General features: G+C 31.2%; 1 protein-coding gene across 1 annotated transcript in view; it reads left to right on the forward strand.

Annotated features, from left to right (window-relative positions):
- The first annotated feature begins 13,196 nt into the window (after positions 1-13,196).
- Positions 13,197-27,826, forward strand: part of LOC111618131 — a 31,170-nt gene continuing 16,540 nt past the window's right edge. The window contains exons 1-6 of the mRNA XM_023359581.1: positions 13,197-13,256; positions 13,420-13,712; positions 13,867-14,074; positions 14,135-14,288; positions 15,536-15,655; positions 24,898-25,143. Coding sequence (XP_023215349.1) covers positions 13,426-13,712; positions 13,867-14,074; positions 14,135-14,288; positions 15,536-15,655; positions 24,898-25,143 — 1,015 coding nt within the window. The 5' untranslated portion in view covers positions 13,197-13,256; positions 13,420-13,425. The remainder of the gene's footprint in view (positions 13,257-13,419; positions 13,713-13,866; positions 14,075-14,134; positions 14,289-15,535; positions 15,656-24,897; positions 25,144-27,826) is intronic.

A 27,826-nucleotide genomic window follows, 5' to 3' on the forward strand; every position in this document is an offset into this window, starting at 1 on the left:
TAACAAGATAAACAAAAGAATATTAATATTACAATACACGAATAAAATTTTTATAAAATGCTGATATACCTTATACATGAAGTTAGTCTTTTCGTCTTTTAAAGGTAGAAACACTCCGAAAATGGTGAGAATATTTCTATTTTCTGTAATTCTACATAACAAACAGTAACAATCAAGAGAATGATTCACAGTGTTACGAATCATCTTTTGACTTCTTTTAATTTTAAAAATCAGCAAATTTTTAAAAAAAATTTTATTTTGTGGTAAATGGTGAGACAGCAAGCTTAAAACTAGACAGAAGTGCGTAGTAATATGACAAAAATGGCATTAGGAAATGGAATTCAATTAAGGTGCATTACGTTCTAATCGAAATCTAATTAATTACGCAAATAATATTCAAGAATTTTGTACGTAATTTATGTAGTGTTTACCAGAACCATTACTTTGGAATTTAACCGCTATCAAATGGAATATAATAAAATTTAAAATACTATTATACTTTATATTAATCGATGTCTTAACACAGTTTAAAATACTAAATTCTTCGATAAGATATTAAAGACAATTTTAAAAACTAAACAATAAAATGCACACTTTTTAATGTTTTCTAAAATTACTTTTGGCGAATATTAAATGCCTTGTTTATAATGGCATGTACAGGTATATAAGAAAAATTAGTGAATATTAATTTTCATCATCGTTAAGTGTTTTTCTTTTCAACTGATTTTGTGTCTCTAATGTTTGTAATATCATTTTATGCAAAGACGAAGGTTATATGTGACGTTTGTAAATAAATTACTACACCATTTGCTTTTGTAAACATAATAAACTTTCTGGTGATTTGTGCTAGCAATATCATAATTGAAATTACGAAATAGAGTTTAAAATAATCGAAAATACTAATAAACGTTGAACCAAACAATTCAGAAATTGTATTGACATTTATGAATGTTTGATGTTGTAACATTGAAGAAACGGTATATTGAGATATTTCTCTTCAAGAATTATTTATAAAGTACCACAATGTTCATGCTGTTATTCTAAAAGGTTCGAATTTGTACCAAATAAATTTGAAAATAGAATAGTCCAAAATATTCGCAAGTAAGTTCACATTCGATTGATGGTAGAAAATAGTGGAACACATGGACGTTCTACCAAATTGGTGTTAAGAAGAAATTTTTAATTTCTATTTATTTGTTGTACATGTGAAGGTAACTTGAAAATCTCGAATAATACTTTACCATTCTGTTGGTGAGACGTGAAATAATGTCGTGTATCCAGTGGCTATATAGTATATATTTGGCAACTCCCATGTATATTTGTTTGTCATTTTCTTCTCGATATGTAGTTTTCACTTTGGATAAACAGATTTATTTTCCTTATTTAAGATTGAAAGCAATGACTAGATGCTTTGAGGCATCTGTTCAGTTCTAAGATGATACTTTTTTGTTTCCGCATCAAGAAATCTACTACTTTCTGCACTTCTACATGTTGACATACTGACCCCCAAAATTCATTTTATATTTACCGAACATATGAAAATAATACTTACTGTTGAAGTTACAACAGTATAGCATTACATTTTCTATTCGAAGTAATCAAGCTTGTCACTACTCCACACTAGCAGTTTGAAGAGTGACATTGTCATGCCAGCAGATAATTCCTTCTGAAACAACAATTAAACATATTCTTGATTGTACAGTTGTTTGTCTATAAAAAGCAAGAGCGGTATATGGATCTGCTATCTTAGCGATATCGCTCGCAAAATATGTTTGATCATTCAGAAATTCTGAGAGACACGTTTAGATGCTGATAGTGTTGATAAAGACAGTAATTTTTCCAGTTCAATAAGAGTGACCGAAAAGTGGTAAATTTTGGAAATTTCATTGGACACCTGGCTCTAAAACGAAATAGTTAGAAAACAAATGACTATCAAGTTTAACAAATTTAAATCTTTACAACTACGGTGAGAAACGTTTAAAATTTACAACAACCATCGCCGTAGGAATTAAGAGGCGGTTGCAAATGATTGCTTATATCAATGCTTTGAGAAGTAGCATTTGTGATTGCAAAAGTGTACCGTCGTACCACACGAAGATTAGATTGATGCCGATCATAAAATGACGTTTTAAACTATTTAAAGTAAGTACACATTCAGATCCGACTATATTTATCAATACAATAGTTAAAGTCATGTAAATTAATTAAATTATTCAAAACAAAACTAAGAAACAAATAAATTCCTGCGATAATATTCTAATAGTTAGTATATCGAATTTAGTATTTTATGACAAGCAGCAAAGTGTTGAATTTCACATTAAAAATTGCTTTAACACACTGCCGCACGCATCCTTCCCCTTTTTAATGCCTATTAAGCTAGAAAAATAAGACTGCATCGATTGCATAATCTGAAAAAATAACCTAAAAGTTATTAATTTCATTTCATAAACAGATTTTAAATTAAACATGTACAGTATTTATATGATATACAAAAGAAATCTTTATTATATAAAAATGAGTACTGGACTTCTTACCTTCGGTATACTCTTACGAGTTATTGTAAATACTCCACCTACAGTTATACCAGGAGAACATTTCCCTAGTCTTTTTCTGTAGGAAATTATCTGTAATTTATATAAAACACACTCCTGTAGTTATTATATTATATTAAGTATAGCCTACATCAGAAAACGTGATGGCACAAATGTCTTCGTATTAATATAAAATAAAATAATTCACAATTACCATTAATTGATCATTGACATTTTTCTGACGGAAAAAAAAGTAATTCAAGTTGTGAACGAAATCGATGCATCTAAAAAGAAAAATAATTTTCTCTTTCATTCTTAGATTCGTGAAATAATTAAGAAACTTTCGCGAAATTTTAATGAATATAATATTTTTCCTGAATTGAGTTAAATATTTTTATTAATGATCTTATCAAGAACCAATCTTTATATTGAATCAAGGTATTAAATTAATAACGTTAAAACGACACACGTGAATGTTAACATTCTGTTTTATTCAACGCTGTAGTTTGTTTTTAAAAGTAAAGTTTTAATTAATATAAATTAACTCGAAATTATTTATTACATTGAAATGTCATTATGCGCAACATTTTGATCAGTAGTGTGTTGAAAGTATCACGAAATTAGTGTATCTCAAACGATAGGTTTCCTAGGGAAGAGGCAAGCAAAGCAGTTATACTGCAGAAAGCAAATCACATTTAAGTGTTCTGGTTTTAAGTGTTCTCGAAACGAAACCTCGTTGTTGACATATGTATACCTGTATTTAATTCTTGTTACAGACAACAGACTTTTATTGCAGTTAAGAGATAAATTATGCGAAGTTCAATTTCGAAAAAAATTAACAATAGGTAATATTTTATAAGTAAATTTATATATAATATTAATAAATTATATTTAGATAAGTACACCTAAATAAAACTGACTGGTCTCTTCTATAAAAACAGAAATTTTAAAAATAATTTACAATTGTCCAGAATAATTTATATGAGGAAGAGATGACCAAGTGCCCAACGTGGGAGCCAGCCGCTGTGTTTGACCCGAAACAAGAAAAACCTCAGAAATTATTGTGGCAAAGAACAAAAAAGTTTTTAAAATTTTAATTGTTTTAATTGTGTGGCAAATATTTAAAAATGTTTTAATTGTGTGGCAAATATTGTAAAAATGCTTTAACGCCTTAAGTTCCCAGCAATTGTTTATATTAATGTAATTAAACATAAAAAATACTTAAAACTGAAAAAAAACGAAAGAAATGCGTTAATTTTGAAGAAAAAGCTTCAAACTTTATTTTCCTTTGTCTTGCCTTTCTGCGAAATATAACACCAATGAGTCATTGTTTACACAGCTGGATGACCTTGAACACAGCTGGAGTCAGATTTCCCGGGAAATTCTCATAAAAGTCTTGGGAGGACAAGGGTTTAAAGTAGGGTGAGTTCTATCTGGCGGCATATTTTTAAATATTTTTAAAAAATTAAAATTTTAATTGCGATTTCCGATTCCCCCGATTAAATAAACGTGTATATAATAAAATCTATTAATTAAAAAAATTAAAAAACTATTAGAGGTGGTTTTTGACATCAGAAAGCAGCTTTAAATAACTTTACCGAAGGAAAATCCGTGCGCTACAACCATGAAATATATATGAAATAAACTTGATAAAAAACTCCCATTAAAAAACAATTATGCCTTAATCGAGCCTTATTAAACGCTCATTAAAATCGCGATAAAAATTTTTGAAAAAAATTGGAGACTTAAAAAACATTCTAAAAATTCAAAAAAAAAAACAATTTTTTGGGGCAAGCCGAAAGGACCGAATTTTATGTAAGGCTATGTAACGTTCCCGAGTTTCCTCGGGTGAAGAACTAAAGGTAACAATACAATATAGATATTTTAACTCTTCATTGATTGGACAATAACAGTAAGATTTGTATACTTAAAAATGTAAAAAAATTCTTTGGAAATGAATTCTAAATTATATAATTCACCAAGTTTAATTATTATAATAAATATAATTTTTTTAATTAGTAGAACCATTAAGATTCCTAAGGAAAATAATGATAAACATTAGACTTTCAGAAGTATGACATAAACAGCAGAAACTTACGGTTTTTGGTATCTCTGTTGTCAAGAGAACTGAAGAAGCGAAAACAATGTTAGTAGCGATTGCAACATATATGAATGCGTAATTCACGATTTTCAATCCTTCTCCGTATATGCCAATGTATAAGGATATTGTTGTGACTGTCAAGTGTAATAGGTAGTAAACTGCTGTCATTGGGTTAATCATTTCATCTATGTTCAGAAGAATGTCACAATATTGGGCATGTTTGTGAATTACAAATCGAAAATCTAATGTTTTGCCATCCTCCGTGGCATTTTCCAACTTTTCACACAAAGAGGACATGTTTTCATGTAGTGTGATGCCTACATCTAAGATAGACAGAAGAGATATAGTTAAGATTCCAAGTCCGTAAATTATTTCCCACTGCGTGAAAATTAAATGAAATACAAGTTTGTGCACATTGTCTTCATTTACAATAGATCCAAACATTATCGCGGTAACAGTGAATACAATCGCGTAGGAGGATATCAGAATCAAAATGGCAAATTTACTTAATTTGTAATGAATGAATGCGGAATTTTCTATAAAATTATCCAAGTATATTTTGCACTTGTCTACAATTAGACTTGAATAGATTTTGGAGTTTTCACTCAGAATTATTTCAAATTCTAAATAAACGAATAGAGTAAAAGATAAGATTAAGATACAATAAACTATAAAATCTGTACCAAAAAGACGATCGATGCCCCCCGTAAACTGGTGTCTTTCTTCTCCTTGTAACAAGATAAACAAAAAAATATTTATATTACAATACATGAATAAAATTTTTATAAGATGCTGATATACCTTATACATGAAGTTAGTGTTTTCGTCGTTTAAAGGTAGAAACACTCCGAAAGTGGAAAGAATATTTCTATTTTCTGTAATTCTACATAACAAACAGTAACAATCACGAGAGTGATTCACAGTGTTACGAATCATCTTTCGACTTCTTTTAAGTTTAAAAATCAGTAATTTGTTTTAAATGTTAAATTTTTATTGTGTTAAATGGTGAGACAGCAAGCTTTAAACTGGACACAAGTGCGTAGTAATAAGACAAAAATGGTATTAGGAAATGGACTTCGATTAAGGTGTATCACGTTTTAATCGAAATCTAATTAATTACGCAAATAATATTCAAGAATTTTGTACGTAATTTATGTAGTGTTTACCTGAATTATTATTTTGTAATTTAATTGCTATCAAATGGAATATATTAAAATTTATAATACCATTATAGTTTAGATTAATCGATCTCTTAACACAGTTTACAATACTGAGTTCGTCGATAGAATTTGAAGATAATTTAAAAAACCTAAATAATAAAATGCACGTGTCTCAATGTTTTTAAAACTACGTTTGGCGGATGTTAAATGCTTCGATTATAATGGTATGTACGTGAGAAAACTTGATAAATTTTAATATTCATTTAAGTGTTTAATTTTTATTATTTTTAAGTGCAGAAAGCACTTAACGATAATGGAAATTAAATTGATTTTGTGTCTCTAATAGTTGTAATATAATTTTATGCAAAGAGGAAAATTATTTGTGACGTTTATAAATAAACTTGCAGATAAGCCCGGTGTTTCTCGGGCAAAAAGTAACAATAGCAAAATTAATTTAGATTATTACATTAAAACCAATCTTACCCGTTTTCACAGAATGCAAGAATTAGGTTCCCCGTATCCAGACTAATTAGTGAATTTATACATAGGTCTAAAAATATGTTCGATTTCTCGCAAAAACGCAAAAAAAACGCATCTTCGCCTGTAAATCCTGCATGTCGCTTTCTCTTAACACTTCAATTGTTACTTAACCACTTCCATTGTTAACAATTTCTTTCCGCTGTGGGGAATTTCGAAAACTTTCTTCTTAGTGTACATCCTCGTGACGTACCCTATTAAAACGTAATAAAAAACGCAAAAAAACCGCATCTAAACTAGTATAATAGAAGCCGAATTGTTTGTGGGAAGCCTTAATCCTGTCCCTTTCTCCCACGGGGGGAATTTTAAAAAATCCTTTTTTAGTGTACGTTTTCATGACGCACTTTAACTGTGTAACAAATTTCAACCTTTAACTCCTAACCGTTTGGGCTCTGCTCTTCTTATTATTATTCTAAGTAAGTATTTCAAAGGGCAATTTATGCAACTAAAAATAATATTTTCGACGATATCAACTTTAATATTCAAAAGAAACTACAGAACTGGCAAGAGTTCCTTTTATTTTAAGTTTGGGCATTGTATAAAATATAAATCAAATCAACTTTTTATTAAATTAACAAATACACTAAGTACAATTTTCACAGTTTTCTCACTTTATTTTCGATTTATATTCAGTCACTGTATCACTTTGACTACTCACACTTCACTGTTTGTTTTTATTCACTCGCTGCACTACTTTGGAATCTTCACTTCTTTTTCAATTCTTCCCTTCGTCACTGATAAGAAACTGACGTTTGAACACACGACGGATCTCGCTTTATATACCCCCACCAACGGGTATTCCCACCCATACAAAAAAGGCTTCGAATGGTCCACAATGTTCCAGAACACTCCACAACATTCGAGAGTGTTCTAGAATGTTCCACAATGATCTGGGATGTTGCGGGATGTTACCGAACGTTCCAGAACATCCCTGAACAATCTGGAATGTTGTGGAATGCTCTCGAATACTCTCGAATGTTCTGGACCAAACATGGCCAACATATGGCCCGTCGAATGAATTTATGTGGCCCGCGATCAATTTCTCAATATTAGCTACTCAAGTTCGAACAGTTCCATGAAAGATTCTGACGACGAAAAAAAAGGTCAACAACTAACCGTGCGTTTAGAGTTAACGCTCTATTACAAATGCCTTCAGCACGGCATAGAATGTTGATAATGCATGATAATGTGAAAAATGTATCTGTAATCTCTATGTACAATTTAGTCTCTACGGATCGACACCACAATGAGATCTCGCACCATCTCAAAATCTTTCCAGGGCAGCCTCTGGTTCGACCCGTGGAAAAAGTTTTCTTTCCAATTCGGCCCGGTGGCAAAAGCTGTTGGCCACCCCTGTTCTGGACTGTTATAGAAATTTCTAGAGGGAAAATTTTCCAGCCCTTATATCTTCGACAGCACGCCGTTCGGGTAAAAACGGGAACCTTTTTCATGGATGGGGGATAGAGGGATACCACACCATATAACTCCTTGGTCATACCGGGACTCTTTGTTGAGTTTTAGCGGCACGCACATTGTACACTTATCTTTATAATATAAATATTGATATATTGTTATTGATTGATTACTACACCATTTATTTTTAATAATAAACTTTCTAGTGACTAGTACATTAAATACGTCGGATAGTCTTTAGCTCTCGCACAATGTCTTGAGCCGCAGATAAACAGTGATGCGTATCAAGATGCCACTTGTAGTTTAACGAATATCACTTCTAATCAAATAAAGTTTGATAAGTTCTTTGAAGAGGATAAAATTGACTTTATTATGAACATGGAAGTCTGAGTTTACAGGCCAGTCCATATTGTTTAAATTTACTTGCTGCCTCCAGCGGTGCGTAATATCCCAGACCAATTAGAGAACTTTTAGATGGGTTTAAAAATATGTTAAATTTCCCGAAAAAATAAAAAACGCATCTGCGCCGTTCATCTTGCACGCCGCTTTCTACTAACACTTTTATTGTTAACACATCCATTCTTAACACTACCCACCGCAGGGGAAAGCGTTAACAACCTCTCCTCTGGGGGGAAATTACGAAAACTCCTTTCTTAGTGTACGCACCCTATTATAACGCAATAAAAAACGCAGAAAACCGCATCTAAAATAATACAGTAGAAAAAGAGATTGTCAGGATAAGCCTTAACCCTTAAATACCTCTCAGAGTAATGGAGAGTTGGCGCATCGTCTTGACGGAAGAGGTAGTAATCCTTGGTGTCTTCTGTCCGGTGTCTTCTCCGACGGCATCCGATTCCTTTGCATGGAGATCGACTGGCACAAGTACAGAATTAACTTCCGTGTGCGGACGCGACCTGTGCTTCCGGGGCTCGAGCTTTTATTCAGTTGTCCTGGGAAAGCAGTCACGTGATCGTCACATGTTGACAATAACGGTGCATTCTTGACACCTATGTGTCATTTTTCCCATCTAATTGTAATAACAAAGGGTGACTTCCAATTTAATTCTCACTAGGACTATTTTTTCTATCGGAGTTTCTATCGTGGAAAACATGTGACATGATCGGCTTTTATGAAATTTTATTTTAAAAATAAGATTTGTATTATTAGTCAAAATAAATACGGTATATTTGGGCAGATAAGTCGACCTTGAGATAAGACGAGGTATAAATTTTCGTCGAAGTTTCATAGTTTTAGCATATATCTCTCTTATAAGACGACCCCCAAACTATCAACGGCCTATGAGTTTAGTTTAGAGCATCATCATCTTGATAATAACACTGTATAGCGTATACGGAATTATGTCCTATTGGTTATTTTTGAAAAAACTTCAAATTTTATTCTCTTGCATTTGTCAGCATTGCCTTGCGATCGTTAAAACATTCGCACTGATTCGGGCATTCGGGTTGACTTTTCACAAGAACGTCGTATGGGCTTTTCTATGTTGTGGACATACCCTACTCTATACTAGCGGCCTCAGATATTCAACAAAATACACGCCAACGCACATTCACATACACACATATGTATCCACAAAACTCTTTCCGTTTTTCTTACTATTTTATTAATTCAGGGAATCTCAAAATGTGGAGATTTTTAAAAAAATGCGAAAAGTCAAACTTGACACAATTCCAATACTTTCTTTGGTTTTGTATACATAACAGACGAGAAAGTAATATGATCTCTTTTGTAATTAAAATCAAAGTAAACTTTTTAATAAGGAAAACTTAAAGTTCAACGTTCCCTTTATTATATAAGTAAACCATGACGTATTCAAAAGGCAAAATACAAATCGATAATGTTAATTAAATCGTAAATAGCAAATAACGTAAACACGAGTGGAGGTCAAGGATATAAACACAGCGTTTACAGATGTTCTCTGTAGTTTAATATAAATTGTGTATACAGAAAATTAATCATAAGTAAATGTTTTACTTTAATGAATCAATTCTGATGATTGGAAATTTTAAAATAATTCGTTACATTTATGTAAGAAAAGTTAATTTCTTCTCGATGATACTAGATCCTATGTCGATAGCAACGATTTTTTTCAATTTTGGGTATTTTGATTAGAAAAAAGTGTCTATTGAATTTTTCTGAACAGCATCTAATGTCCAAAATGGTACCCTGCTCAGACCATTTCATTTGAAAACTGAAATTCTATATGATTTTATCTGGATATTTATATATTGATAGTATGAAAAACTTTAGTCTATTTTCAGAAATATATTTCAGATAATAGCGCGTAATGTTTGTTTTACGACTGATAATCAGGAGGAAAATTAAGTTACTAATAAGAAAGTTTTATTTATGTTATATTATCGACACTATCAGTATCGATAGGAGAGATTACGTGGAATTTATATTGACTTACGTAAATTTCTTTCTCAAAATGACTGAATGATCAGACATTTGTACGAGCGATATCGCTAACATCGCAGATTCATATGCGGCTCTTGTTTTTTATAGACTATATAAATGTTAGAAATAACACTGCAATAGACGATCGTACTGGTCGTCTACTGCAGTGTTATTTCAAGACAGTTTCAAGACTTCTCGTGTAAACGAAAATTCGTGTAAAATATTGAACCCTATCAAAAATATATATATATTATGTATTATTAATATGTGAATTTATACTATACACCTGAAAATGCGTGTGGCCAGTTCGAATATGTCTAGGTCCTTCTATATCTACGAGTGTTTTAATTAAACAACTGTAAATAATATTTTAATACTCTAATTCGAAACTGTCGATGGTTAGACAAACATGAAAATGTTCTTACTTAAATACTTCATATTGGTGAGTTAGTAGATAGCTCATTTACTTACATTGGCTTCACTGATTGTCACTTGGTATATGATATGATGGATGTTCCAAACATACAAAACTTTCATACTCAATTGTTAGTTTCTCTTATGCCATTAACTGATAAGGATCCTATGTATATGTTAATTAAGAGAGAATGACCAGCCTTCACTATGTTGTATCCAGTTACATAATGCAGACATTTGTAAATTATTTTCTCTCTTATTGCCCATCATAACATTATGTCTGCTTCTCTAAACAATCTTAATAAAAAATATCAGATACAGTAAGAATTCCGTAACAGATTTATTGGTGGATTAATTATTTGCTGAGTAAGTTTTCTTACTCGTTGTTAGCAATTACAATTTGTTGTAAAACTTATTCCTATTCTCAAAATTAAGATTTTCGCCATTTTATAATAGTTAAAAATAGAAAAATTTTTAATAAAATATGATAACAGATGTAGTCACCATAATTTTAAATATTGCCGGTAAAGTTTAGCAAGTCGTCGTGGTTTATTTATGTATATAAAGAGATAAACGAAACTTATAAACGACAGCATCAATTTTTCAGCCTAATAGAAAACTTTCCGTAAAATCTATCAGACATCCTCAGACACTAGTTGTTATATAACAGTGTTAAGGGTCGCAAAGCATTATACGGGGAATCGCGTGTAAAAAATAAAAGATAAGTGTTTTAGGTCCTACACTACAATAAAAAAAATTACAATTTTAGTAAGAAGGCTGTGCCTGTTTATTTTACAGTACAATTAGTTTTTTGATCGATATTTAAATCTCAACAAAAAGAAAATTAATTAAATACGTAGTTTTTAAAATCACTGACATAGTTTTAATATGGCCGTGGGGGTTCGCCAGAATTTTTTAACTTTTAAACAAGTCGCGTATTCAAGAAGGTTGAAAAACTCTGTTATATAAGTCCGACAAGTGTAACAAACAATTTCAGCGATAAACTTTAAGTACATGTTATCAAGTACAGATGTAAATAAAACATGTTTATTACAAGATTGAAGTATCAATTTTTGTTTAGTATAATTTAAAAATATAATTTATTCGAATCTAAAATAAGTAAATTAATTATTTTAAAAGAATTTAGTTCAAAATAAATTACTTGACCTTTTTCTGAAATATTAAAAACGAGGAAATATATTTAAAATTTTAATTTGTAAAATAAAGGTATGAAGGAGTAACGGTGTCGGCATTTAATATTCATCATTTATCAAAGATTTTTATTTTTAGATTTTTATTGAAATATATAAAGCGATCGTGTAAGAATTATTTCACATTCGATATATATCATTCGGCGTGTTGAATTACATTTAAATTCAACCAAAGTTAGTTAAAATATTGCAATATTACGATCTTTTATGAAGCACAATCCAGTAATTTTATAAAAATACGTTTTAGAAATTGTCATAGAAGTATATTGTTATCTCCTTTCAGACTCTTCATTATCTCATAAGTTGCTGAGAAATTTACACATTTTTCGGTTAAAATTAAAATAAAAAACTAGATATATTATCTTAACTTATTATTATATTATCACATAAATTAGAATTTAGACAAAAGTATATATTATATGGCATATAATTAAATATTTAATCAGTTATTCCTAAATACATAAATAGTGTCCCACATGTAACCATAGGCAAACAATAAAGTTATGCTTATTAGCATCCTCGCATACAAGAGACAAATAAGGTATTGATCTCTGATATTTTGAAAGGTAAATGAAATTATTGGATCGCCCATTTGAATCATTGCGTACAACAAAACCGCAATTATATTCAGAATATTATTCAAACAGCCATTTTGACTTCGGTATTTGAATTGTGAATCTGATAAGAATAAACTATCACTTTGTAACTCCATATTCAAAAGGTCAGAATGATTCTGAAAACATCTGTAAACTCCGTGTTTACATCCTTCATCTCGACTTGTTTTTCAGTGATTTGCTTATTACAATTTAAAGCTACTGATTTGAATTAGATTTTCGTTACATCATGTTTTCTTATGTAATTAACTGAACGTTGACATATATATTTTCCATATTAGATAGTTTAAAATGATAAATATTCGAATAATAATATATATTTGTTTTTTAATAATAAAGGATTGTTGTTTTAAAAGTATTGTTTTTATGCTTCAATCCTGTTGAAAAAAGTCACTCCTTTCCTTTTATATAACAGAAATTTAATTACGATTACGCGATAGAGGATGTTGGAGTGAGGTTGAGAGATAGACTTCACTACTTCAGGAATATTTCTAGATGTTTATTCTCTTTCACATTTTTCAAAATAATTACAACCTTTTCCGATTTTTCTCAATTGTATTCTCAATGAAATCTGTGTTATTTCTCTCACATAGTAAGGTTTATGTAATAAAAATATAAAAAGTAAACATTAAAGTCTTTTTAAAACTCGACGAAATGATAATATTGTGACGTTATTCACACAAACTAATGCATAGATAAGCCTAGAATTATGACTGTTTTCACTGTTATATTTTTATCAAATGTTTAAATATTTTTGTTGATATAATTCTGCCTATATATATATATAATAGCATGTAGACCTGAGAAGTTAATTCTGATTTAGGACGTTAGACAGCTGGAATCTCGTATTGTTTCAGGTAAAAATTAAATTTTAGCATAGTGTAAATATTAATTAAACTGTATAAAGATTTCTTGATAAATAATAGATAAAATCCAGTGAAACATTTCACGACGATACTTTTCTGATGAAATGCTTGGCTCTTTCTTGAATTTCGTGACTTATTTTTCATTAATTTTCAGGCAAATATGGAAGGAACAGCTGAAGATTATGAAAGATTAAGCACCACTTTAATCCTTCGCTACGTAGAATCAGCTTTGGATTTACACTTTCCAAACATGAAATGGTCTGATGAGGATATCATTTTGGATATTGGATGCGGTACAGGAAGAACCACAAAAAATATTCTTCTACCAAAATGTCCAAAATTTAAGAAAATCGTTGCTATCGACATAATGCCTAAATACATCGAATATGCCAGAAAAAAATATTCCGACAAAAGAATTGAATACGAGACACGGGATATCCTCCAAAGGTATTATTTTAAATTGTAACAGATCTTTTTAAAAAATTATTAACTATAACGCTTTTCTATTTGGAAAACGTAAAAGTCACGGTATGTTTGAAAGATTAAGGTAATAGCAATGAAAAATAGAAAGTAATCGTTGTAATTTCATTTTGATTTTCAGACCAAATGTTGAAGAAGTGAAAAGATATGACAAAATCGTATCCTTCTACGTATTTCACCGGATATCCGATTTCAAAAAACTCTTTTCTGTTATATCTTCGATTTTAAAGCCTGGAGGATATTTTTCGTTCACTTTTTTCATTAAAAATCCATTTTTTTCTATTTTGCAAGAAATAAGTAATATCGATGAATGGACGAAGATCATAAAGGTGCGATTATTTTGGCTCTAAATAATGTTTCATATAATATTAAGTAATATTTAATTACAGAGACGACATATACTTGATGAACTACCACCTTTTCTTAATTGGAAGGATGTAGAAACAGAATTTAGTAATTTCCTTTCAAATTTTGGTCTGCGAGTGACAAGTACTAACTGTGAAGTCTTCGACGTGTTATATGCCAACAAAAAAGCATATTTGGATAAATATTTTGTAGACTGCATTATATTTTAATAATTTACATTTACGTGTGACTGGAGGGTCGGCATCTAGGAATGGCGGGCAACGTATTGCCTCGGGGAGAATTAAACGGCGACAGCTTGACTGCCCGTTTGATATTATTTTAAAATGATGAAATCGGAAAGCCTCTTTATCGACGCTAAGAAAACAAGAAGATATACTTCCAGGTTTGAAAGTTGATGTTACTACGTTAAATTGTTTATGTTGAAGTCCGGATTCTCATATACGTATTAGACCTATTTAATTCTAAAATATTACTTTTTTGTTTAAGTATTATTGTTTGTTAAAACAAGAAATAAATAATTGTTTCAAAAGGAGTTTATTTCATATGGAATTCCTTTCGTAGTAGTTCAAATTTTTTTCTCATGGCACTGTTGGAAACGAGCTAGGATAATAAGAGTAATACGTGTAACAGCATCCTATATGCAAATTTTCTTTTTTGATAGTTTCCTGATAATATTAAAGGTACAGACAGAGTGCTGTATTGAGTATTTTGAGTATTTTACTTGTTGTTTGATTGTAAAGGAAGTGTACGTGCCTCGCCGTATATTGAACGTCTTGCAGATCAGTCCGAATGGCCGAAATTGGGTAATTCAGTGAACGGATCCTAACCTGATGATTCGGCTTTTCTCAACTGTTATTCTTTGTCTTCTTTGTTTAGTCTTGCGTGCATAAAGTTTCATTCTATAACCATATATACGCTTAGATTTTGTATACGAATAGTATAGCCATATTTGCATTAGAAACACATTTCCTTTCTTACACATGTCAGTTTCTAATCGCTAAATAGCTCATTGTCTTGAGCTTCTTGGGTTGGAATTTGATTTTGTAGGGGAACAACTGGCATCTCTCTCTCCGGTACTCATAGTCCCTGAAGGACCTTGGCCTCATCCGGGATTTTCACCCATTCCTCTCTATCTTGGGCTTTCCCTTTCCAACAACTCACACCCATCTTTCTCAAATCATCCTCCACAACCTCTTTCCCTCTCTTTCTTGGTCTGCCTCTCGGATTTTTTCCCTCTGGCCTTTCTCTGTACACCTGATATACTTTTCTCTCAGGTTCCATCCGTTCTAAAAGCCCAATCCAACAAAATCCCCAATCATACGATATTACTTCTTATAAACGAATTAATAATTTCTTGTTATTTATTTGTTGGATAAAATAAGTTTTTTGTTAAAAAATAAAATACGTTTAATTCTCTTTTGTAGATACTCAGTTAGTATTATTACCAGAAAAAATTTTTAGAGGCATGCAAATTGAAGTGAGGAATCGTCTTTGGAAGCTGGCAGAACCTTCAATTTTGAAATATTCTTCTGTAAATGAAAACGGTGAATTTTTTATTAATTGTGAAGTTTTGCAAATATCCGGAATGAAGAAGATTTAAATAGCTAATTGTCGTGTGTATTAATTTGAATCATTTACTTTAACGTGAATGTTTCAAAATGAAATATAATTATAACCAATTTAGTAATTCATTATTCCTATTGTAATAAGTTACGAACAATAATCAATGCCAAAAAGCATTTTTAAACTACGTGACATTTCTCTTAATTCAAAAATTAAATTTCTTCGTGAAAGTTTAATGAGTAATTTAAAAGTTTCTATTCTTTATTTACTTACTTAAACAATAATAATAATTACAGCCATTACAGTTTTTATAACAAATTTTCGAGCATTTTTAGAGTTTAAATATCATTAAAAATTTTTTGTAAATATTATAATAAGGAGAAATTTATAAATCTACGAATTTACAAGAGAGGGGATCTCGAGATCCATTTTTCAATGCACATTGCGATTTTTCAGAGAATAAAATAGACATTTCAGGTAGTGCCTGGTAATAGTAATTATTTTAAACTGCGATTAATACAACTCACGGATACAATACAAATTATCATTAGCAGTGTAAAATATGTCAATATCTTACTCAAATCTGTTCATTCATTATAAAATATTTCCACAATATGTTCTTTTGAATACATTCAGTTTGGCTCTTTCACAGATCGTTTTATTAAACATTTCTTGGTCAGGGTTTTGCAGTTACTTATTATATAATTTTAGTCGTTTAGTCTTATAACCTACAACAAAAATTAAATTTATCAAAGGTTCAATTTTTCATAAAACATATTTGATAAAAAAAATTTATATAACAAAAAGTCTAAAATATATTAAAAATATGGATAAAGAAATATAAAATCTATTTTAAAATCTTAACCGTACTAAAACTCAATCTTTCTCAAATATAGTTTTTTACAAGTACAGAACTAACAGAACTATAGAACCTTTTCAATCTGTTTTGTGAAATAAACGGTAATTGTACGCTTTATGCCAAAAGCCATTGAATCTTCAATCTCTCTGAGTTCAGTTTTCTTACATATATAGCAGGTAAAAGCATTACCTGCCATATACGGGTGAGTGTGACACCACCTGTAAATTTCTGGGACACAGGAACTTTTCCTTTGCGAGATCTCATGGTCTCGTGTAGAGACTCGGGGTAACGAGAAAGAAAACGGAGAAAGAAGTCGAGACGTGTGCAACGCAGAAGTGATTTATTCTGGTTACTAATGTAGCATTAAACAACAAAAGATTTATTTAACATAAATAGCTAACACCTAAGACATTCATTAAAATTGCCTCCACCAAAAAGTATAAAAAAAAAATATTAAAAACTACTTGCGACACTTTACCTGCTGTTATGAATTTTTTTAAAAATAACTTTTACATTATTACAATAAATAAAATTGCATGTAGCACCTTCTGAAGAGAACAGATTTTTCAAAAAAAAAAAAAAAATTATGAAGAGACTATGGAAGCAAAGATTGCCTGCCGAAGAAAATAAAATGGATATACAAAAGATCGATCTCAGACACCCGCGATTATAATTTTCCCAAATAAAAGCTAGAAATGCTCTATTTTAATATTTAATTTATGTATTTAATTTTAACTGAAACAAAAAGAAATTTTCATAGAAAAAAGAAGGTGCTTGAATTTTTTTCATGCGACTAAATTTTCATTCAATTGACCCCGCGCACGTATTTTTCAAAGTTATAATTTAGTGAAAATATTGTAAAGGAGCAAAAAAGACTGACATCAAACAATTGAAGATAAGAGAATGAAAATACCTGTGCCGATTCTCTTCATAACAACTTTTTAATAACTCTGGTTCTCGAGTGTGGCCACAAGACACATCAAAAACTTCACTAAATTTCGACATAAAAAAATTTCCAGCAACAAAGTTAAAATTGCATATGGTGCGATCTGTTACAAGATTTTATTTAAATACTTCTTACTTTATTATTAATTATTATAAAATGGCAAAAAGCTTAATTTTGAGAGTCGAGATGAGTTTTATAAAAATTGCAAATGCTAATAGGACATAAAATCTTCATTAAGTCCGATCCCATTCGAGATACGATACATGATCCCCTCTATTTCCATATCCTCTNTCCGCAAATTACGAAATAAGGCAATTCTAGTAGAAGTAGAAAATATTAATCAAAGCGAAAGACTGATAAAAAAAAAAAAATAGATAAAATAGAAGATTTTGTTGCTAGAAAACCAAAAAAGATAATGCCTAAAATATGTATATATAACGTCCCAAAATAAATAGGAAAAAAAGACTTAATTGACAAAATGTATAAACAGAATGATTATATTACTACAGAGTACATTGATATAAAAGATTACACTAAGGATACCAAGGTAAAATATAAATGGGGAAAGGCAGATGACGTTAAACATTGGATATGTGATGTTTTTCCTAAATTATGACTACTACTATTAAAACAGAAAAAGGTAAATCTGGGATGTGTTAGATGTACATTAAAGGAATATTTTAGCATACTGCAAAACTACAAATGCTGTAAATATGGGCATACAGCCCATGAATGTCGCAGTGATCGCAATTACTGTACACACTGTGCTAGAGATCTTAGGTTTAATGCAAAAATAAAGATAATATTCCTAACTGTACAAATTGTATTAAATCAAAACAAAAAACCTTCACCCATAAAGCAATAAGTGATGAATGCCCTGAAAGACAAAAGATTATTAAAAATACTACAGCAAAAATAAATTATGGAAATTGATAACTTAATAAATAGCAATAAAAGAACAGAAATAGAAAATGGAAAAATAAAATGTTTGCAAATTAATCTAGGCAGAAGTATTAGTGCTGCATCACAGGTAGTGGGTGATAAACTACTACACTACGATGTAATACTTGTCCAAAAACCGTATTGTCGGGAAAGAAAACCTTTGAGAACCCAAGTTCTATATAACAGCGATGGGGAAACCCCGTGGACTATTATTGTCCTAAATAATCCAAATATTCAATGTATGTTGTTAACAGGTTATTGCAATCAATACATGACCCCGATTGAACTTTTAAATGCTAATAAAAAATGGATAGTAAGCAATTTTTATTTCCAAATGAAAGTGAATATCACTACCCACTTGGAAATTTTAGATAGAATATGTAGCAGATACCAACAAAGTCACGGAATGATATTAGGTGGAGACAGCAATGCACATTCGTATGTATGGTTTGATGAGAACTCTGACCTTAGAGGAGGCGAAATTGAAGAATTTGTAAACAGACAAAACCTGTTCATCCTTAACGAACCAGATATGCCAAGCACGTTTGAAAGTTCAAATGGAAGTTCAAACATAGACTTAACAATAATAAATAATAGAGCGATAAATGAGGTTGATAAATGGACAGTATGTGATGAAACGAGTCTATCTGAACATAGGTACTGTACTGTACATTACATTTGAAATTGATCAGAAGATTCACAATAATAGTATTAAAAAGTATAACTTAAAATGAGCTAACTGCGAAAGAATAATGGAAGGCTTAAAATCTGCAAAGATAGATTTGAGAAATATAGAAAATCGCCACCAGGCAGAAGCAGTACTTACGAAGTTAATTCAGATAATAACAAAAGCAATTGAAAGGAATATCCCACTGTACGACGATAGAAAAAAAATAGTGAAATGGTGGACTCCTGAATTAAAAAAATTAAAAAGTAAAGTAAGAGCAAAAAGAAAAAGTTACCAAAAATGTAGCGATCAAAACTTGAGAACTATTTTTATAGAACAATATCTAGATGAACAGAAAAATTATAAGAGAAGGATAAAAGAAAGTAAAGAAAAGAGTTGGATACAATTCTGAGAAAAAAGTGCTGGAGACCCCTGGGGTTTGATCTATAAAATCACAGCTGGGAAATTAAGAAGAAAATTTCAGTTAAAAGAAATTAAACAAGAGAATGGATCTGTTACCGCTACAGCAGAGGAGAGCTTAAAATTATTACTTACGGAATTCGTTAAAATAGATGATAAAAATAAAGACAGCAGAGAGCAAAAAAAGTTAAGAGAAAGCTTACAATACAAAACAAGTGGTGAAAATGTTCCGTTATTCTCAAAAAAAGAGATATCTTGGGTAATATCGAACTTCAAACAAGGAAAAGCCCCAGTACATGATCTAATTACAATAGAAATTGTAAAACAAATAAATAACAGAGAGCCAGATTTTCTATACGAATTATATAACACTTGTTTAAAATTTGCGGTTTTCCCAGCTGAATGGAAAATTGCGAAAATCTTACCAATCTATAAGGGTAAAAACAAAGATCGAAAAGAAGTAAGAAGTTATAGACCAATCTCTCTCCTTCCTGTTCTGAGAAAAGTTTTGGATAAATTAATAGTATATCGTCTTACAACTTGGCTAAATTCAAACAAATGGTTTAACAAAAATCAATACGGGTTTCAAGAAGGACGTTAAGCAAAAGATGCTATATCAAAAGTAATTAAAGATATCGAAGAAGGGAGGAAAAATAACGGCTGGACAATTGCTGTCAGTCTTGATATAGAAGGTGCTTTTGATAACGCATGGTGGTCACTAATCCATGCTAAATTAGAGGAGACAAATTGCCCAAACAATTTGTATCGTCTTATATGTAATTATCTAACAAACAGAAAGGCATACATAAAATATGCATACGTAAAAATGGAAAGGGACATGACTATGGGGTGTCCACAGGGATCCTGTTCTGGACCCATTTTTTGGTCAATTATATTAAATGAACTCTTGAAAATCAACACATTATCAGAATAAAACATAACAGCTTTTCCTGACGATATAATGGTCATATGTTCGGCAAAAAGCAGAAAACAAATAGAAATAAAATGCAAAAATATACTGGATAAAATAGAGAAATGGGGAAATGCAAACAAACTTAAATTTAATCCAGAGAAGACAAACGCCATAGCCTTTACAACATGCAAAGTGGCAAAAAGGCAACCCACAATTAAAATGCAAAATAAATCGATTAAATGCGTAAGCCAAATCAACTATTTAGGAGAAACAATAGACAACAAACTTTTCTGGAATGAACACCTAGAAACAATTAAGAAAAAAGTGGGTAACTTATTTCAAGAAATAGAGAAAGTAGCACGTAAAGAATAAAGTATAGGTGGAAGGGCTTTAACACATACTTATAAAGGTGATGTAATCCCAATTGTTACATATGCTGCCCAAATTTGGGGGAAGAGGATGGAGTTGACACACATGAAACAGAAAATACCACGTAAATAGCCTACAAAAAAAATGCTATTAAGAATTACTGGAGCATACTGTACTACATTCCACGATGCACTCTGTGTACTGGCGGGCCTAATGCCTCTGGATTTGGAAATTCGACAGCATAGTGATACAAGAAATATATTAAAAGAAAACAAAACTCGTAATGATTTATTGAAAAAAAAGAGGACGAGCTAAAAGCAGATATGAAACAACACCAAAAATTATTAAGATATGAACGGGAGAAAATACATATAAAGAAATACAACTATCAGGATAAATACAGAATCTATACGGACGGATCGAGATCCTCAGAAGGAGTGGGAGCGTCGTATGTTTATTACTATAGAAATAGGAAACAGTATCATAAAAAAATCAAGTTAGATAAAAAATGCACGAATTACCAAGCAGAATTGGTAGCAATAGATCATGCAATTAACTGGATAAGTCAAAGGAAGAAAAATATAAAATTACTATTTGCACAGATACCAGGCTGTAGTAAAAGCTCTTAATGATAGTAACAATAAAAGTGAACTAATAGATAATATAAGACGAAATATTGTGAAAAGTGCTTGTGTTCAGCTGGGTCAAAGCCCATTTTGGAGACAAAGGAAATAAAGAGCAGACAGTCTGGCTAAAGAGGCTAGTTATCTAAAAGGAATCATACAGAAAAATATCTACAAAATACAGGTAACCCCCGTATAACACGGTAGTTACGTTCCAAAAAATTGCCGTGTTATGCGAAACAAAGAACTAGTACGAAAAGGAGGGTTAGGTTCCAAAAATAAAAAAACATGCTACTATATTTTCATAATTAAGATATATACCTTTATTAAAATTTTCTTACGTGATACATATTAATATCAATTAAACAATGTTATCTTTGTCACCACTAAAAGCACTATTAACCGTGAGCGTTTTATTTTTGGCAAGTTATCGTTATCCTCCCAGCATTTTTCTGCATTATTTTCAGATTCATGCTTTACCTTTTGCAAAAAGTGTATGTAATTTTAGATTGCTTGTTTCTAGTTAAAAGATCTGTATAAATTTCCTTATATGGTGCTAAGCACTTATGGAATAAGGGAAAAACATCTGGCAACACAAAAGCAGAAGCGTCGAGATCTGGCAAAATTGAAACAATTTTCGCGAAGGACCATGTGTATGAAGACGATAATAAAAAATTTACACACTGAAGTACTAATAGTTCACCAAAATAATAATTTTCGTGAACTATTAGTACTTAAGTATGTAAAAATGTATTACATTTCATGTTGTACGAGGGTTCTACCCATTTCTCGAACCGTGTCAGAGTGAATCCGTGCTATAAAAGTGCCGTGTTATACGGGGGATGGTACCAATTCTGGAACCGTGTTAGAGTGAATCCGTGCTATAGAAGTGCCGTGTTATACAGGGGATGGTACCAATTCTCGAACCGTGTTAGAGTGAATCCGTGCTATAGAAGTGCCGTGTTATACGGAGGTTACCTGTACATAAAAACTGAAATCAAAAATAGATACATATTACAGTAGCAACAACGGTGGGAAATGACTACAAAAGGAAGGGAACTCTTTGAATACATAGCAGATATTAGCCAGAGGTTAAATTACAAACATCTACAAATTGGACACAAATTCACAAAATTCGTGACAGGTCATGGAGATTTTGCAAAATATCATTATAGATTTATTCATCGAGATGATGAAAACTGCGAGATTTGTGGAGTAAGTGAAACACCCACACACATCTTATTTGACTGTATGCAATATGAAAAAGTAAGAAACGAGTTAAAATTAGTTTGTAATAAAGGTTACAATTGGCCTATTAGGAAAAGTAGCCTTATAAATAATGTTAACATATAATATTATTTCAATGAATTTATAAAAACTTGTTATAAAAACAGAACATAAACATTTTTCTCATAGTTTATTGTCAAATTAATGATATCAAATACTCTACTCAACAAACATATAATTAATGTAAAAAATAGAATTGTCGGGTATTAATGTATTGCGGCTACGACCGCGACTATGTAATCTTAACTACCTGCAAAGCATATGCGAAGCAGGATTAATTAAAAGAGGAGTAACTCAAGCCAATAGCATTTAATGCTACAGGTCAGAGGGAGTGATCCACTAAATGTAAATATAAAAAAAAAGTATTAATATTCACAAAACAGAGGTATTTTCTATCAGCTTAGAACTGAACAGATGCCTCAAAGCAGCTAGTCGTTGCTTTCAATCTTAAATAGAAAGCATAAATCTGTTCAATCCAAGTAAAATCCGCATATCGAGCAGAAAATCACACACAAATATACATTTGTCCCGCTTTCATTATATAACTCCTGTATTTCATGCTATCTGAGGGAGTTGCTAAATAAATAAAGCCACTGAATACAAGTCGTTATTTTAAGTCTTATTAACAGAATGGCAGAGTATTATTCGGGATTTTCGATATATCTTCACGTGTGTAACACCAAAACAAATACTAATTTCTCATTACAGACCTCTTGCTAGCAGCAGTTTGGTAGAACTGTCATATGTTCCATTATTTTCTAATACCAATCCATTGTAAACTTAAATACACACATTTTGAGCCATTCTATTGTCAAATTTATTCAGTACGAATTCGAAACTTTCTGAATGTCAGCACGAACTTAGCGGTACTTTATAAATAATTTTTGAAGCGAGGTATCTGAATATACTGTTTCTTCAATATTACATCATCAAACATTCATAAATATCAATACAATTTCTGTATTGTCTGGTTTAACGTTTACCTGTATTTTAGATTATTTCAAACCCTATTTCGTAATTTTAATCACTATATTGTTAGTAGTAGTCACTCGAAAATTTATAATGACCATCAAAATGCAAATGGTTTAGTAATTTCACTTAACGATCATGGAAATTAAAATACATCGATTTTTACTATGTACACACGATAATAGACAAGACATTTAATATTTACTAAAGGTAATTTTAGAAAATATTCAGACCTGTTCCTTCTATTGTTTAGTTTTTAAAATTGTCTTTAATAGTTTATCGACGAATTCAGATTGTAAACTGTGTTAAGTTCGTCTAATAGAAATTATAATAGTATTTTAAATTTTTGGGGGATGTCATTTATTACATCTCTTTTGATAGCAATTAAATTCCACAATAATTACTCAGGTAAACACTACAGAATTCTTGAATTAATTAGATTTCGATTAAAGCGTGATGCACCTTAATCGAATTTCATTTCGTAATGGCATTTTTGTCTTATTACTACGCACTTCTGTCTAGTTTAAGCTTGCTCTTTCACCATTTACCACGAAATAGATTTTTAACATTTTTAAAAAAAAATTGCTGATTTTTTAAATTAAAAAAAGTCGGAAAATGATCCGTAACACTGTGAATCACTCTCTTGATTGTTACTGTTTGTTATGTAGAGTTACAGAAAATAGAAATATTCTCTCCATTTTTGGACTGTTTCTACCTTTAAAAGACGAAAGGACTAACTTCGTGTATAAGCTATATCAGAATTTTATAAAAATATTATTCGTGTATTGTAATATCAATATTCTTTTGTTTATCCTGTTACAAGGAGAAAAAAGACATCAGTTTACGGGGGGCATCGATCGTCTTTTTGGTGATGATTTTACTATTTATTGTATTTTATTCTTGTCTTTTACTCTATTCGTTTATTTCGAATTTCAAATTCTTCTAAGTGAAAACACTAGAAACTATTCGAAGCTGATTGCGGATAAGTGCAAAATTCACTTGGATAATTTCAAACAAATTTCCGCATTCATTCACTTCAAATTAAGTAAATATACTGTTTTGATTCTGATGTCATTCTACGTGATTCTAATTACAATTTTTACAATAACTCTTGGATTTGTCGTGAATGAAGACAATGTATGTCAAATTGTCTTTCATTTAATTCTAATGCAGTGGTGCATAATTTACGGAGTTGGATTTTTAATGATATCTCTGCTCGACATCTTAGATATAGGCATCACACTACATGAGAACATGTCGTCGCTGTGTGAAAAAATGGAAGATACCATAGAAAATGGCGAACCATTAGATTATCGCTTTATAATTCAGAAACACGCCCAATATTGTGACATTCTTCTCGACATGGACGAAATGATTAATCCAACATTATCAGTTTATTACTTGTTTCAGTTGACAATCACTGCAACGTCTTTCTACATTGGCATATATGGCAAAGGATTGAAGATTTTAAAGTGTGCGTTTTTATTTGTAGGAATTTTTAGCAACATTATTTTCTCTTTTTCGACTTTTCTAACGACAGAAATACCGAAAAACGTAAGTTACTTTTTTCCTAGAATATAACTTAATTTCTATTTAATTTTTCCGATTTATTTATGAAATTTGGGGTTTTTTCATTAAATTTCTTTCGCATTAGTTAGACTTTTCAGACTGAATACCCGTTTAATCACATAGGCTGATTGCTGCAGCATTAAGACATCAACTTATTGTCATTGGGACTTGAAATCGAATTTGGGCAGAAACCATTAGGAAGTGTTTATGGCTGGTACTGTCCTGTATGTGTTGGCCCCTTGTTTCGTTACTCGATTACTACCATTATGGGTTTGGCTGAGTTCGGAATTTGAGTGATTAAAAAGATGTTTAGAGTGCCCATAGAGTGGAAACAGAATTAGCTTTATTCGATCCCGGCAGCGCGCCACACGTACGATCTACCGAGTGGGAAATGCCTCCCGGGAAGTCTTTTATGGGAAACTGTACCCTAGTTTGATGTTACTAACGTGAAGATAATCTAGAAAACTCCACGTCGCCAATCCGTTTGCATGGCACAAACACGCGTCCAACTACCAGTGTTTAGTGGTATATCCACTCGGCCACTGATAGGCTCCAACGTTAAAAAATAAAAAAATAAAAATTATTTTTAATTTTGGAGTTTTGGATTCAGTTAAAATGTTACTAAATGCCAAATTAGTTTCAATAATAGTTTTCCCTGGTAACAATGGGTTCTCTTTAGAATAGGCGTTTTATGTCTTCAAAACTAGACTAGAACATTTTAAAACATGCGAAAAATATTTTCTGAAAAAAGTACGAAAATTTATTCCTGTAGTATTGTTTATGCTGCAAGTAAAAAGAAAAACAGTTTATTGCGCGTAAATATACCCATTGTATCCGACTTTTGAGTATGGTCACAACTGTTTAATGCTATCACCGTTAACTGTTGAATGTTATCATATCTTAGGGAAACCGGCAAACCTTTTCAATCTGTTTTATGAAATAAATGGTAATTGCACTATTTATGCCAAAAGCCATAGAATCTTCAATCTCTCTGCGTTCAGTTTTCTTACATATATGGCAGGTAAAAGTATTACCTGCCATATACGGGTGAGTGTGACACCACCTGTAAATTTCTGAGACACAGGAACTTTTCCTTTGCGAGAGCTCGTGGTCTTGTGTAGAGAGAGACTCGGGGTAACGAGAATGAAAACGGAGAAGGAAGTTGAGACGTGCGCAACGCAGAAGTTATTTCCTCTGGTTACTAATGTAACATTAAACAACAAAATATTTATTTAACATAAATAGCTAACACCTAAGACATTCATTAAGACTGCCTCAACCAAAAAATGTAAAAAAATAAAAATTTAAAAACTACTTGCGACACTTTACCTGCTGTTATGAAATTTTTTAAAAAATAACTTTTACATTATTACAATAAATAAAATTGCATGTAGCACATTCTGAAGAGCGCAGGTTTTTCAAAAAAAAAAAAATCATAAAGTAAATTGTCGGGATAAAAATCGTCTGGCACACGGTTTTCCCGCGCTTTTTCCAAACGTTCGACTAACGACGGTTGTCGCCATATAGAAACAGCGATCAGACCACTTTTGAAGACTCGACCGCTCATTGGTTGAGAGACATCACACCATCGGCGGACATCTTGTAGAGCTGCTAAGTGCAGATTGGTGGAATCCAATTCTTCCTCAATCCTATAAAAAGGATTGAGTTGTGGCGGGAAGTTCAGTTCACCGTGGACTCACGTTTGGTCTTAGTTCGCCTAAGCTGGTCCCGAAGCTTGTCTCGTCTCGTTGGGCTGTGAAGGACTTTAGAGTTAGTTCGTCGTAAGGTGTCTTTTCGACGGTCCTGGTGTCGAGGATTAAAAGTATTGGAACTTTGTTACGCCCGAAGTATTGTAAATGTCGTTTGTAAATTTGAACTTATGTGTTTTGAACTTGACTTAAATAAATGTACAAAATAGAGAATTTAACTTAAATTCATCCTATTGCAGCAAACACATCACATATGTTATTATTATATCTTGTTCTCATACACTCCTTATATCGAATATTTCGTCTTGTAAATAAAAAAAAAAAACATCTCGTAGTGTCAAATTCTCCTAGGAACAAACGCAGAAAACACGCCTTATTACAAATGAAACTATGTCTGAAATATTTTTGAATAAAAAAATTATTATACAAATCGAGCAACGAATTGCTTAACTTTACCGGCAACGATTGGTGGCGCCATCTTTAATCGAGTTTTATTTTTAAAACGTTTATACTTTTTACTACACTAAAAGAACAAAAAGCTTAATTTTAAATAGAGGGATGGATTTTATAAATAATTGTAAGTGCTAATAACTAATAAATTCAACTCTAAGTCCCATCCTAATAAACATAAACGTGACAGGATGGAAATTTTATTTAACAACAAAATTTTATATAAATTTATTAAAGAATAACGCTTAAATTTTTCATATTATATAAAGAAATACTTTGCCGGACACTTAATAAAAAAAAATGGAAAGATATGATCTTATCTTTCTTCAGATTTCTCTTTCTCTTTCTCACACGAATAGGGTCCTATTTCGATAGTACTTTTTTTGACATATAGAAAATCCATTAAATATCTTACACTATGTATAGAGC

The sequence above is a fragment of the Centruroides sculpturatus genome, unplaced genomic scaffold, assembly GCF_000671375.1.
Source record: "Centruroides sculpturatus isolate CEXI.00-Female unplaced genomic scaffold, Cexi_2.0 scaffold62, whole genome shotgun sequence".
In the NCBI taxonomy this organism is placed as follows: domain Eukaryota; kingdom Metazoa; phylum Arthropoda; class Arachnida; order Scorpiones; family Buthidae; genus Centruroides; species Centruroides sculpturatus.